The following is a 13,710-nucleotide window of genomic DNA, read 5'->3' as shown; positions in this document are numbered from 1 at the left end:
GACTTTGGTTGGATTGATTGTTTTTTTTTTTGTGTTTCTTGCTATATAAAAATAATTTATTTGGATTTTAAACGATTTCAATCAAATTCTTGATGAAATCCTTTTCGTATTGTGAGTTTAGTAGGAGACTGTTTGGATCGGATGATGGACATCTTAGAAGACCAGGAGCGAATACCATGGCAATATTATCGATATCCATCTTTGATTTACTGAAATAGATCGGATCGGAAACGGTTTTCAAGAAGTTCAAAATGAAGAAGAGAACGTCTTTGTTGGGAGTTGGAATGGAATTCAAAAGTTTCAAACTGTCGTTCTTTGAATTCCACGATTTGATGCAGTCGTCGTAGAGTGCACTTGGAATGATAGGGTCGGTCAATTCTCTCAGCCAGAGCTTGAGGAGTCCTGCCAACACATGTACGTCGTTAGTGTCCAAGCTGAAATCCAACTCGTTGATTTTCTGACGAATTCTCATTACTTCAGAGCTTGTACCTGGCACTCTGAAAATACCTTCAGTCGAACATCCATCGAGTGAAATGATACTCTCTGTCAAAATCTTCAAAATTACTGGAATATTCAAATTGCTGTACTCCAAGAGTCTTTCACGTTGAATTTCCATAACTTGACTTAAACTGTTACTGAAAATTGTACAATGATTATTATTATTATTATGTGAATCGGAAGTTGATGATGATGATGACGATGATTTCTTATCTTTTTTATCCTTTTTATCTTTCTTTTCTTGTTCTTTCTTTTCTTTCTTTTCTTTCTTTTCTTGTTCTTTCTTTTCCTTCTTCTTTTGTTCGCGTTCCTTTCTTTCCAATTCTTCTTGTTCGCGTTTACTGTTGAGTTCGATTGTCTTTGTGTTGTTATTTAAAACCTTGTCATCGAAGAATGGCTTGACAATGGGAGGTGATAGACCACCTGATAATCTGTTGTTTAGCATTGTGTTGAGCTTGAGTGCGTCTTGGCTCAGTCTCTTTTGTTGGAGTTCGCTGCTCATACGTTTTTGGATCGATGCTTGGGGTTGTGGAGCGTGGTTGGCAAAGTTGGCATGTCCCGGTGAATTGTTGTTGTTGTTTGCGCTCATGTTTTGTACTTGTGCCATCATCTTTGGATCCAACGATGAAGAACGTGCGTGGTGTACCGATTGTCTTGGTCTGTTTGGCATGAATGGTGCATTGGAGCTGATTGGTGGTGGCGGTGTCATTGTTGGCGAGGAAATGGTGATGGGTGGAAGAGTTGGTGGGAGATTTGCGTTGTGTGGTGAGGATGGTGCTGGTTTTGATACAAATTGGTTGTTCGAATTTGGCGAATGTGGTGGCGGTTGATTTGGAATGGGTGGAGGTGGTGGATGGTTAATATGATGACGTATTTGTGGAGGTGATTTCTTATATTGTGGCGATGTCGAGGGTGGAGGTGGATTGGCGACTGGCTCCCTTGGTGCGATGGGAGGTGGTGGAGTTGATAAATAGGAGGGTGGTGGAGGTGGCAATGGCAGTTGGGCATTGTTCGCTGGCATTGCGAGACTGTTCATCGAGACAGCAGAGGGTGGTGGTGGTGGTGGAGTAAAACTATTGATTTTCGGTGGAGTTGGAAGCGCACCAAGTGAAGAGGATTTCTGTGTTAGATTCTTTCGGTCTGGAATGGGTGGTTTTAATAGAGGTGAGGCTGGTCCATTGTTACTGTTGCTGCCGCTGCTTATGTTGATAGGTGGTGGTTGTCTTGGTGATTGTGGTGGCGAAAGGAATGATGGTGAGATTACACTATTTCTTGGGTTGGGTGGAGGTGGTTGCTGTTTTTGTGGTGTAGTGTTTGTTGGTGTAGTTTGGACATAGTTTTCACCCGATGTTCTTTTTTTCAAACGATCTGCCAATTGTGTTTTAAAATCAATGTCGGTCATTATTTTACTATTGATTTTTTTTTATATATTATTATTATACTACTACTACTATTATTTGAAATAATCGGAGTTCTTTTTTTTTTAATCTATTTAATTATTTTTATTTTATTTTTAATTATTCCTACATAAATTTTAATAAATTAAGTTAATATATATATTTTTAAATAAATAAAGGAAAAAAAAGTTATTATATTATAATAATGAAGTGTTGTTTGTCAAATGATGTTATTATTATTTAAATTATAATAAAGAAAGATAGGATTTTGTTATTTGTATATTTTAATGTATTAGACTGTATATTAATATCATATTTAAAATTGTTTGTGTTTTGGATGTATTGGAAATTAGAAAGGAAGACTACTCTACTTCATCTTTTCCAGAGTGTTTTGTTTAATTACAATTGATTTTAGTTTGTTTTTGGGTTGGTGATAAGCTTATGATTATTGAGATGTTAATAATAGTATGATTCTTATCAATATGAATCACAATCTAAGCTTTTTTCGAAATTGTAATACTAAAATATCAAATCAATGTTATTGAATATATCTATATTTATACAGATGGGTGATAAAATTGGAGACAAAAAGGAGAGTGGAAAAACAATAACCTTATCATTGTTAATTCCTTTTGATTGGTGTGACTCACGCTTGTGTTTGAAATGTGAGTTATTGTTCACGTTGAAAATTTTTTATTTATGATTTCCAGATGAGATAACATATCAATACTAAAAAGAAAACAACCGACAACACACTTAATTCGAATCTGACAATTGTTTGGTGAGTGAGAATGTGTTGTGTGAGCGTGTGAGTTGAAATTTATACATCACTTATTTTTATTGGATGAGTTGAATTTTGAAGATGTGTAAAACGGTATATGTTTTGTTGTTGGCTAATTGTGGATTGATTGATTGATTTCATAATTTACACTCTATTACTTTATTAACAATCGGCTGATAGAGATATGATAGGGTTCAATTTTTATTTATTTATGATCTTTGTGTTTTGGAGTTTAGAATATAATGATATAATTTTATAAGTGTGATGATGATGATAATAATGATTAACGTTGGATAATTATTGATTGATCCTAATATCAATATGTACCTATTGAAATTTCAACTATTTGGATCTTTTATCCAAAAGATTTAATAATTTTTGGTTTAAAATTTCAGAAGCCTATTTGTAAATAACAAGTATTTGTAAATTTCTGTTGGAGAACTGGTTTGTGCTTATTTATGAATTTAAACAATTACAACAACTTTTATGGTTGAAATATAAATCTAATATTACAGAGTGATTAAATTGTTTATTTTTGTTTTCGTATTATTATTCAATGATTTTAGAATTTTATTTTTATCTTTTGTTTTTGAATAAAAATAATAGTACTACTTGTAAATATGTAACTTTGTATTATTATTATTAGAAGAAGTAAGTTAAATATTTGGGTACACTGGTGATTCTATCTTATTCTTATGTTGTATGACTGATAGTATAAAAGAGTAAAAGAGAAAAAACAAAAAGCTAAAGTAACTCTTTTTATTATTGTGAATATGAATGAATTTCAAATTCCAATTTTGTTTGGTTTGTGTTGCTGGTGTCAAATTGTTATTGTTGATGAAATAGGAAGTAGGTTGGTTACTCACTATACCATTAATTAATAATTATGGACTGATATCAATCAATGTAACCATACATATGAAACTATTATCATTATTATTTGAAGAGTTTCAATATATATGGTTGTTATTGTGATTTGTTTTGTTTTTTTTTTTTTTAAGTGTTTTTGTTTTGAATGGTGTTGTTATTGTTGGTTTGGATGAAATAATGAATGGATGTGCTGTGCTTGTGTTTTTTAAAGTCTAAAATCACAACAACAACAACACATACCACTAAAATAAATGTATCAAGTGTGAACAAATAACATTCATTCACTTTATGTTGAGATTTAGAGGGATTTATGATATTTAAGGAGTTTCAGTTATTTGATGATCATTGATGATGTTGAATGTACATATATACAAATAATATTTAAAAAAATTGATAAATTGGCGGGGTGTTGTTATAATTTTAACTTAATTTCATTTTTGTCATTCTTAATTCTTAAAGAGAAAGAATAACCAATATTGGTTTTAAAATTTTATGGTTGTTGTTATTGGATAAAATTATGGAGTTGGTGAAAAGTGGTGGGAAGTTTATCGCTATTATAAACAAACAAAACAGATAATGATTTTGATGATTTTGGTTTCATTGACAATGTTCAAAACAAGTTACTATTACTATTTTTGCAATCTTTCTTAAAACACTTTTTTTTAAGATAGATAGATTTATTATTGTTTATATAAATTTAAAATATAATAATAATTACCTTTGGGTTTTAGTTTAATTAACTTTTAAATTAAAATATATAATATACAGTTTACTTTATATTATTATTATTACTTATTTACTTATTTATTTACAGATAGATAGTAATGTTGAATGAGGGGGTTTGGTTGATTGAAGAAGTAACTAACTAAATAATCTCTTTTTTGATTCGTATTTGTTAAATTTACAAAGTAAGAGTGATTGACCGATTGTTTGGATGATTGTTGAATGATTTTACTTTCTTGACTGAGGGGTTGTTCGACTCTAATTGTGAGATTGATTTTTTAATATTTATTATTATTAATACTGTGAATTATATTTATAGAAACTAAAAAAGATGGATGAAGAAATCCAATAGAATAACAACACACACACAATTAATTGAGGATTTAGGAGGATGACTATGATTTGAATTAATTGTATTTCTGTTGGTAGTACACTATCGTCACTTGCTCCAAAGATGATGAGAAAATTTCAACGTTTATTAAAATTTTTGTCACTTAATAGTATTAGTAAAATTAAAAAGGATCATGATTGACTCTGGGGTAGACCTTTATCAAATCTCGATTGATCTAAATTAAAAACAAAAAAATAACAAAAAAAGATAAAATAAAAATAAAATAAATTAAATTAATCTTAAAAAAAAAAACAAAAACACTAGATAGACGATCCAGAGTTTTTGATACTGGTGTTATGTGTGTAAGTGGGTTACAAAACGAATGTGAATCACATTCAATTTTGTTGTTTCGATGGTTCGATCGTGATGACGAGTGTAAAAATTTGTAAAAAAAAAAAAAAAAAAAAACCAACCTTATTTTAGAAACAGGCACCAACCAAATAAAAAAGAATAAAAAAAACTTAATTCATCTTTAATTTATGCAAGGTTTTGTACAGCTTCAATATCCTCCTAATGAATAATGTAATTACAAAGGTTAACGTTAATTATTTTTTCTATATTTATTGTTTTTTTTTTCATTGCAAACAAAAAAAAAAAAAAGTCTGAAGTGGAAGTTAGTTTGATGGTTTGTTTCATCAATACCTTATTTGCAAAGATGCTGTTGTGGTGTTGTGTTGTTGTTTAACTTTCAAAGTTTAGTTTTGTTTGTTTGGTTTGTTTTGTTATTGTTAGTTAAAAAGGTTGTTTACAAAACAAAAAAAAAAATAAAACCAATGGGATGATATCACCTTATAGAAAGAAATAATATAACTAGTTAGCCTATTGTAATATAATAATTGACTTTACATCGATGACAGGTCAGTCATAGTCGTTCCAATATTGTTATAAATTTTTCCAATTTAATCTATGTAATCGCAACAAACAAACCCAAACCAAAAATGAAAGTATGAATATTCATTCTTAAGAACCAGTTTGGTGTTTAATTACCTCGGTAATGAATTAATCAATTCGATTGATAATTTGGAATAACTTGAAGTTTATTTGAAAGAATCTCAAACTGCAATCGATATCATAAATTAAAGAAATAGATTCGAATTGATTTTTTTATGTGCACACTAACTAATGTGATCACTAAAATATCTGGTGTTTATTGATTTTTGAATCAAAAAAAAATAAGATATTAAATCTAACAACAAAACATATCCATCTTATTTTTCGTCATTTTCATCATCATCTTCATCTTCATTTTCATCTTGGTTGTCTTGTTCATTATCTTCTTCTTCTTCTTCATTTTCATCAACGTCAATTTCATCTAGATTAACTATATGGTTATTGGTAGTGGTTGTTGTTGTTGCTGTTGTTGATGATTCTGCTTTGCGCATTGTTAGCTTTGTTAGATATTGTTGATTTAGAGTATCTCTTGAGCTAAAATATCGTCTTATCAGATGAATCATCGAAGTGAAGAATGAAGAGATTTCACCTTGCTCACCGTTTGGACGCACAAAAAAGTTGTCTCTGGTGGCGTAGATCGCGTCGATGTCGATCCACTCGAGGTAGAGCTGGTCGGTATGTTCGAATCCCGACTTATCGACATCCAAGAATTGCTGTGGTAGCGAGTCGTCGTGTTTGATCTTGAGCAAAAAGAGAATGTACTTGGAGAACGGGAACCAAAGCTTTGCAGTCTCACTCGACTTTAATCGCTCCTTGTATTCCTCTTTGTGTGCATCGAATATGAATGCAGTCTCCTCGTTGAACTCTCTGATAGCCGTGGAATAGGCAGTCTCGCCCGGCTCTACTTTTCCTCCGAACGGCAGGTAGACGTTGGGTGTCACCGATGGGCGATACTTCTTCTTGGCACTTCTGTCCTCACAACCCAGTAGCACTCTAATGGTGCCATCCTCTGCTTCACTATACAATAAGATACCTGCTGCCTATATATTATATTTAGTAGTTATTTTTTACCACACAACAGTTGTTTAGTCTTTTTTCTTTCATCTTTCAGTGTGTGTATGTGTCAAGAACAACGATGGTAATCTGTCGATCTAACAGTTCAGTTAACTATATACCTTGAATTGATGTTTATGTTGGTTTGGCAGAGTAAATATAATCTCACTTCTCTTTGGGTCAAGATCGGTCTGGTTATCTAGATGTAGATTCTTTTTCTTTGGTTTCTTTGGTTTCTTTTTCATGGGTGGTGCTGGTTGTGTTGAATGGCTAGCATGGGCTGGTTGTTGTCCATATCTGTTCTGTTGATTTGGTTGAACTTGTTGGTATCTTTGTTGTTGTTGTTGTTGGTAGAAGTTCATTTGACTATTATTATTATTGTAATTATTAAAATTATCATTGTTATTATTAAAATATCTGTTGTTAACTTGGTTTTGTTGATATGGTTGATATGATTGATTCAGTTCTGTTTGTTTATTCTTTCTATGAGAGTTATGTGGTTGACTCTTTGCGAGGAACTGTTGTTGCTGTTGGAAGATATTGTTGTTGTGGTTGGCTCTTTGTGAATGATGATTATTATTGTGATAGTTATTCTGGACAAAAGGTTGTTGTTGCTGTTGTTGTTGTTGTTGTTGTTGTGGTTGATACTGTTGCTGTTGTTGGTATTGTTGTTGTTGTTGTTGTTGTTGATTATGATAACGATTTTCTCTATATTTGTACATTTTGTTGATTATTATGATGCTTGATATTGTTGTTGTGGTTGATACTGTTGCTGATGTTGTTGTTGTTGTTGTTGTTGTTGTTGTTGATTATTATTATATCCAAATCCATTTATATTTTCATTTCCATTGTCATTTCCAAAAACATTTACATTGTTATTATAACGATTAAAACCACCATTTCCATTTCTATTATGTTGTTGATAGTTATTGTTGTTATTGTTATATCCATGGTTAATTTGATGATTGTCAAAATAGTGTTGTTGTGGCTGTTGTGGTTGATGCTGTTGTTGTTGTATCAACTGTTGTTGCTGATGGTGTTGTTGTTGCTGTTGTATCAGCTGTTGTTGTTGCTGATAAAATTGATTATTATTGTTATTGTTATTGTTTTGGAATTGGTTGGCTACCTGTTGTTGTTGTTGTTGTAGTTGTCCATTGTTTTGTTGATTATGATAAGGTTGTCTATGTTGATCCATTTTTTGTAATATCCTTTTAGATTTTATACCTTTATGGTTCTTGCTATTGTGACTGTTGTTGTTGTTGCTGTTGTTGTTGTTGTTGTTTAACTTGCTTTTATTACTATCCTTACTTGTACGTAATACACCATTAGCAGTAGTGCGATTATCTTTTGCTCCTTTGGCGGATTTCTTTGCCATGTGTTCCAGGCTGTGACTGAAGAGCTGTTGCGGCTGCTGAGCTTGATGTATGTTATTGAATCTATTGAGAAATTTTGATCCTTCACTGCTAAGTAAATATGAAAATCTATACATATAATCTTTTAATATAAAAAAAATATAATATATTAAACAATTAGCAAAAAAAAGGTATCCAATATCCAATAATAGTAGTAATATTAAAATAAAATATGAATAAAGTTAAATCAATATTTTCAAAAATTTTGTCGTTAAAAAAAAATTAAAAATAAAATAAAAAATAAGAAAAGTGGGTGGTGGAGGACGACCGAAAGCCAATTTCGTAGATTGTGTGTGGTTTTTTGAATTTAAATGACCAAACACCAATCACATTAATTGTAGTCTAGTTATAATAGTTGAGCTATCAAAATTAATAAATAATGATTTAAAGAATACATATTTATTCATATTAATTCTTTTTATTATTTTTTAAAATTATTTGTCTATTTGTTTTTTGATTATCAATAATAATAATTCTCATAAAACAAATTTGCAAATTTGCAAAATGGAACAATAAAAAACAAAAAAACCCTTCTTATTTTTTCGGGGCACGTATGAAGGATCTTTTTAAAAAATCTTTGTAAGATTTTGTTTTTATATTTTAAAAGTTCGTTTTTTTTTTAATTATTAGATTAGATGAACACCCAATAAACATACTTCCACAGTGTTATCAACAGTGTTTGTTGATTTAGCTTTGGTAATTTTTTTTTTACCACATACTCACATATTTATATATTACACACATATAACAACTTCAATCAATTAATTAGAATAAGTCACATTCTATTTATATCTAAATTATTTATTGAGATGATGATCATTTCGAATCTTTAAATATTAAAATGAATAATCAAAATATTATTAATAGTAACATTAATCTTGATTTTAAAACGAGCGAGAAATCATCAATATCTACAACACCAAAAAAAATAATACCTATTTATAAAGATTTAAAAGATGAATTCAATTTAAATTTATTAGAGAGATTCTATAATGAATTAATGAGAAAGAATTTTCCAAAAGAAGAAGGTATGAATACTTTATTATTTTAATAAATAAATAAATTGTTATTAATAATATTTATTAATAATATTGTTATTTTTTTTATATTAATTAGAATTGGAACCACTGGAAAATTGGATAGAAATGTTTCAAGATAATGATGAAAATGAGGAGAATGGAGCAGATATTGGAAGTGTTTCAAATAGCTCGGCATCGACAGCGAATGAAGATGGTTATAAAGTATTGTTTTATCAACGAGATAACGATGGCGATGAGTATCAAGTTGATTTCCATGTAGTTATTGCTATGTGTCCAGATGACAAGAAATTGGAAATCGAAATGAATGGATACTCTGATATTATGGGCGGTGTAGTATTTGAATACTATCCAAACGGTAACTTTGGTTGTATTACCTATCTCTTGGTGAATAATGAATATCGTGGACAAGGTATTGCTGGATTGTTGATGAAGCACGCTGTCAGCTCGCTGGATAACGATGCCAAGTCACATGGACATCTCGGTGGAATCAACGCGATCTTCTTGGAGACAAACTCTGCCGACAAAGTTGCACCGGAAGACGATGTAATGGCACCGGCACAGCGACATATTATTTTCCACAAGCTGGGAATACGTCTGCTCGATTTCGACTATGTACAACCGCCACTCGCACTCGAACATGGAAAATGTAGAGATCTACTATTGACTTGTGTATTGACCAATAATATTCCCTCGGATGTATTCGGTAGTGAGCAGAGATATTACTTACCGTCGGCATTGATACGCAAATTCCTTGAAGTGTTCTGGGGAAGTTGTTGTGAGCGTTTGGAAATGGAAAACTGGCGAAACGATATCGACTATCGTCGAATGATGGATCAGCTCAATCAAAGTGAAAAGATACCATTAATGGATCTACCATGGAGTAGACCATGGACAATCATTGATTTACACTCAACACCCAATCCAATATGTGAACAACTGGCAACTAGATTCTATCATGAAGTTCTCGTCCCTAATTTCAGTGGTGAGAACGAGTTGGATTCACTTGAAAGTTGGATATCTATGCTACCAGGAAATGGAGGTAGTAATAACAATGGCAATAATAACAATAGTAATAGTAGTAGTGGTGGTGTTACCAAACAAGATTTCCACTTGTTAGTATCACTTAGATATTTGGATGACGATATCACTCAGCAACCAATGATATGTGGTGGATTGGTATTTGAATATCATTCAGACGTAAACTGTGGATTACTTAGCTATATATTGGTAGGTGATGAACATATGGCACGTTCACTAATACAGAGAGCTGTTGATATACTCGATCGCAACGCTGTGGAGCGTGGTAACTTGGCTGGTTGTAACGCTATCTTTTTAGAGACTGCACATTTCAGTAATAATAGTACGACGACGTCAACAACAACAACAACAAAGAATAACACTGACAATAGGATAATGGAGACATCATACTGTCATGAGTTTCTCGATAGAATGGGTTGGAGAAAAGTAGACTTTTCATATGTACAACCACCGTTATCGGTTGATAAGAAACCAAGTGGAAAGCTATCGCTTGCAGTGTTGGTAACAAAGAGAATTCCACAGTCTAGACCAGATTGCCATTATCTACCTGCTTCTCTTTTGTTAGAGTTTACAACAAACTATTGGAGATTCAATTGTAGTGCAAATGGCTATGCTATGGATGACGATGTAGACTATCAACATATGATTGAGAATCTCTCGAGACGAGAGAAGATACCACTGTTACATATACCTTGGTCAAGACCATTTACATTCATCGACTTATCGACCGATTATCATGAAGATCTTCTACAAGAGTATTGTAATTTATCGCAACAACAACAGCAACAACAAAGTCAAGATTACTTCAGTCATTGGAAGTATCAATTGGTTAGAGGTAGATCAGCAATGTCACTTGAAGATTTTCATTTGGTATTGGCAACTAGCTATAACCAAGAAACAAGAAAATCAGAGATAGTTGGTGGTGTTTCATTCTCATATCTTCACAATGGTAATTGTGGTGTCATTCATAATCTATATACTAAAGAGTCAATAGATAACAATAACAATGATAGCAACAACGATATAAATAATAATAACCAATCGATTAGTCAATATAAAGGATGGGATATTGCTAAAGAGTTATTAGAACAAGCAGTAGACACGCTAAATAGAAATTCGCACTCAAGAACACACATCATTGGACCCAATGCTATATTCTTTGAAGTACCAAACAAAGTTAATAACAATATTGATATCAACAATAGTATTAATAATAATAATAATAGTAATAGTTTAAAACCAATCTACTATACTTCAATATTAGAGAAACAAGGATGGTTTAAATTAGATATCATTAATTATATATCACCTATGAAGACGTCAGCTGTTGCAACTAACAACAACAACAACAATAATATTAATATTAATAATAATAATAGTAATAATACGTCATTATTATCTTGGACATTATGCATATTGAAAACACCTAAACTACCAAGCGACAGCTCGACAACATTGTCAGGTCGAGAAGAACAACAACAACAGCAACAATATATACCAATAGATATTTTAAAAATATTCTTAGGTCAGTACTGGGCATCTTATTTATTAATATCAGAGCAAAAGCAACAGCAACAGCAACAACAACGTCAGCAAAATGAACATCAACAACTTCGAAAATCAACTCGAAAACTTTCAAATTCAAAACGACAAATCATTATCAAAGACTTGAATTTCAGATCAATGATTGATTCATTTAAATCAAAAGAAAGAATTTACCTTTTATCAAATAAATAGATTTATATTTATATTATATATTTATTTTATTCACAATAACTTGTAACCTTTAAATATTTTTCAAAATCAAAAATAAATAATAAAGTACCCACAATTTTTTAAAAGTCAAAAACCAATAAAATTACCACCGATACCCGAGATTTTTTTTTATATAAAAATAAATCTTTTTTTTTTGGGAAATTATAAATATAATTATATTGTTTTTTGTTTTGTTTGTTTTTTTTTTTGTTTTATTTTCTATTTCATTTGTTCATTGTCATTGTCACTCCTTCTCTTTTTAGCTATTTTGACTATAATATTATATTTAAAAACATCATCATTAGCATTAACATTTGCATCACTCATTATTGACTCCATACACATTGTCAATACCAATATCAATAGCTCACACCTTAACAACACACACACACACACAACACACAACACCCACCAAAACAACATACAATACTGTAGTACAAAACTATCTATCTAATTAACGCTATCAATTTAATCATTTTTTTTTAGTTTTAAATTAATAGTTCATTACAGATATATAAATAATACGTATATAATATATATATAGTTTTTTAAAATAAATATAAGAATAAATTTAAGAATAAATGGAATGGAAATGTCATGAAATATCACCATATCTTCAAGATGAACACTTTGAAGCTGGTTCAACAAGAATCACTGAAGTTTTACAGAGACCTTCGATTTCAAGCAACAAGAGTAAGAATCTTGAAATCAATTGCTTGATTCTTTGTAACTATGATATACCAGCGGATACTTTTGAATATTTGTGGAAGAAATGTTTGTATTTTTTTTAGAAATGATGATCACCGAAAATGATATGAGCTTAAACTTACCAAATTTGATTACAACAATATATTTTTATTGCTATTTGCTATTACACACTACTATAGCATCTTTAGTTATTTGTGCAGATGGAGGTGCAAATAGATTATATAAATTCTGTGAACAAAGAGATACATTGGATTACTTTATTCCCGACTTTATCAAGGGTGATTGTGACTCTGTCGATCAGGCAGTACACGAGTACTACACAAAGAAAGGTGTTCCTATCATCACCGATCCATCGCAAGACTCTACTGACTTGATGAAAGCAATTGAAATTGTAAGAGATATGGAACAACAACATGAAATCACTGTAAGTTAGAATCATTGTTTGATCGATCTATTGATTTATTGATTGATTATAAACTAACTTAATTAAAACTAGTTTAATAATATCTTTGTAAGTGGTGGACTTGGTGGTAATATCTCACATGAGATTGCGAATATCAACAATCTCGTGATGAATCAAAACTCCAGAATGATATTGCTGTCACCTGGAAACATCGCTTGGCTCTGTCACCCCAACTTTACACACACAATTCATCTTAGAGGAGGAGTTCACTGCTCAGTAGTACCCATTGAAACTGTCAAAGAGGTTACGACCACTGGTTTACGTTGGAATTTGGACCGTCATGAAATGAAATTCGGTGCAATGGTCAGCACTTCAAACATCACCTTAGACGATATTACAACAATCAAAACAACTGGAATTTTAATTTTTATCGTTGATCTTATTCATTAGTTATCATATATATATATACTTAATATTTTAGAAATATAAACTTCTCTCTCTCTCTCTCTCTCTTTTTTTCACACTTTCATTCAAATATAGATTGTTCATATATAATAATAATTTATTTTATTGTTGTACAATAAAACAACCAACCAATCAATAAATCATTCAGCAAATCAGTCAGTCAGTCGGTCATTCATAAATAAAATGATAGAATATATAATATAATAAACAATATACTTTTTTTTTTTTTTTGTTGGATATCAAATTATATATATTTTAAAGTTATATATTAACTTTAATCGAATA

General features: G+C 30.9%; 4 protein-coding genes across 4 annotated transcripts; 2 read left to right on the top strand and 2 right to left on the bottom strand.

Moving 5' to 3' along the window:
- Positions 1-67: 67 nt before the first annotated feature.
- Positions 68-1,900, bottom strand: gacO (RhoGAP domain-containing protein; the record flags this gene model as incomplete). Its single annotated transcript, XM_020580347.1, has 1 exon — positions 68-1,900. One exon carries the CDS (start codon positions 1,898-1,900, stop codon positions 68-70), a length of 1,833 nt encoding a protein of 610 aa, XP_020428934.1.
- A 3,968-nt stretch (positions 1,901-5,868) lies between these two features.
- On the bottom strand, positions 5,869-7,979 carry gtaJ (NUDIX hydrolase; the record flags this gene model as incomplete). The annotated part of the gene is made up of 3 exons (XM_020580346.1): positions 5,869-6,591; positions 6,727-7,312; positions 7,372-7,979. The coding sequence occupies 3 exons, from the start codon at positions 7,977-7,979 to the stop codon at positions 5,869-5,871; spliced, it is 1,917 nt and encodes a 638-aa protein (XP_020428933.1).
- An 878-nt stretch (positions 7,980-8,857) lies between these two features.
- On the top strand, positions 8,858-11,831 carry PPL_09552 (GNAT family N-acetyltransferase; the record flags this gene model as incomplete). The annotated part of the gene is made up of 2 exons (XM_020580345.1): positions 8,858-9,044; positions 9,133-11,831. The coding sequence occupies 2 exons, from the start codon at positions 8,858-8,860 to the stop codon at positions 11,829-11,831; spliced, it is 2,886 nt and encodes a 961-aa protein (XP_020428932.1).
- Positions 11,832-12,430: 599 nt separating this feature from the next.
- Positions 12,431-13,410, top strand: PPL_09551 (uncharacterized protein; the record flags this gene model as incomplete). Its single annotated transcript, XM_020580344.1, has 4 exons — positions 12,431-12,542; positions 12,641-12,981; positions 13,054-13,087; positions 13,220-13,410. The coding sequence occupies 4 exons, from the start codon at positions 12,431-12,433 to the stop codon at positions 13,408-13,410; spliced, it is 678 nt and encodes a 225-aa protein (XP_020428931.1).
- Positions 13,411-13,710: the final 300 nt, after the last annotated feature.

Source organism: Heterostelium album, assembly GCF_000004825.1.
Source record: "Heterostelium album PN500 unplaced genomic scaffold PPL_scaffold11, whole genome shotgun sequence".
NCBI classification, from domain to species: Eukaryota; Evosea; class Eumycetozoa; order Acytosteliales; family Acytosteliaceae; genus Heterostelium; species Heterostelium album.
This window is presented reverse-complemented; position numbering and strand designations above follow the sequence as displayed.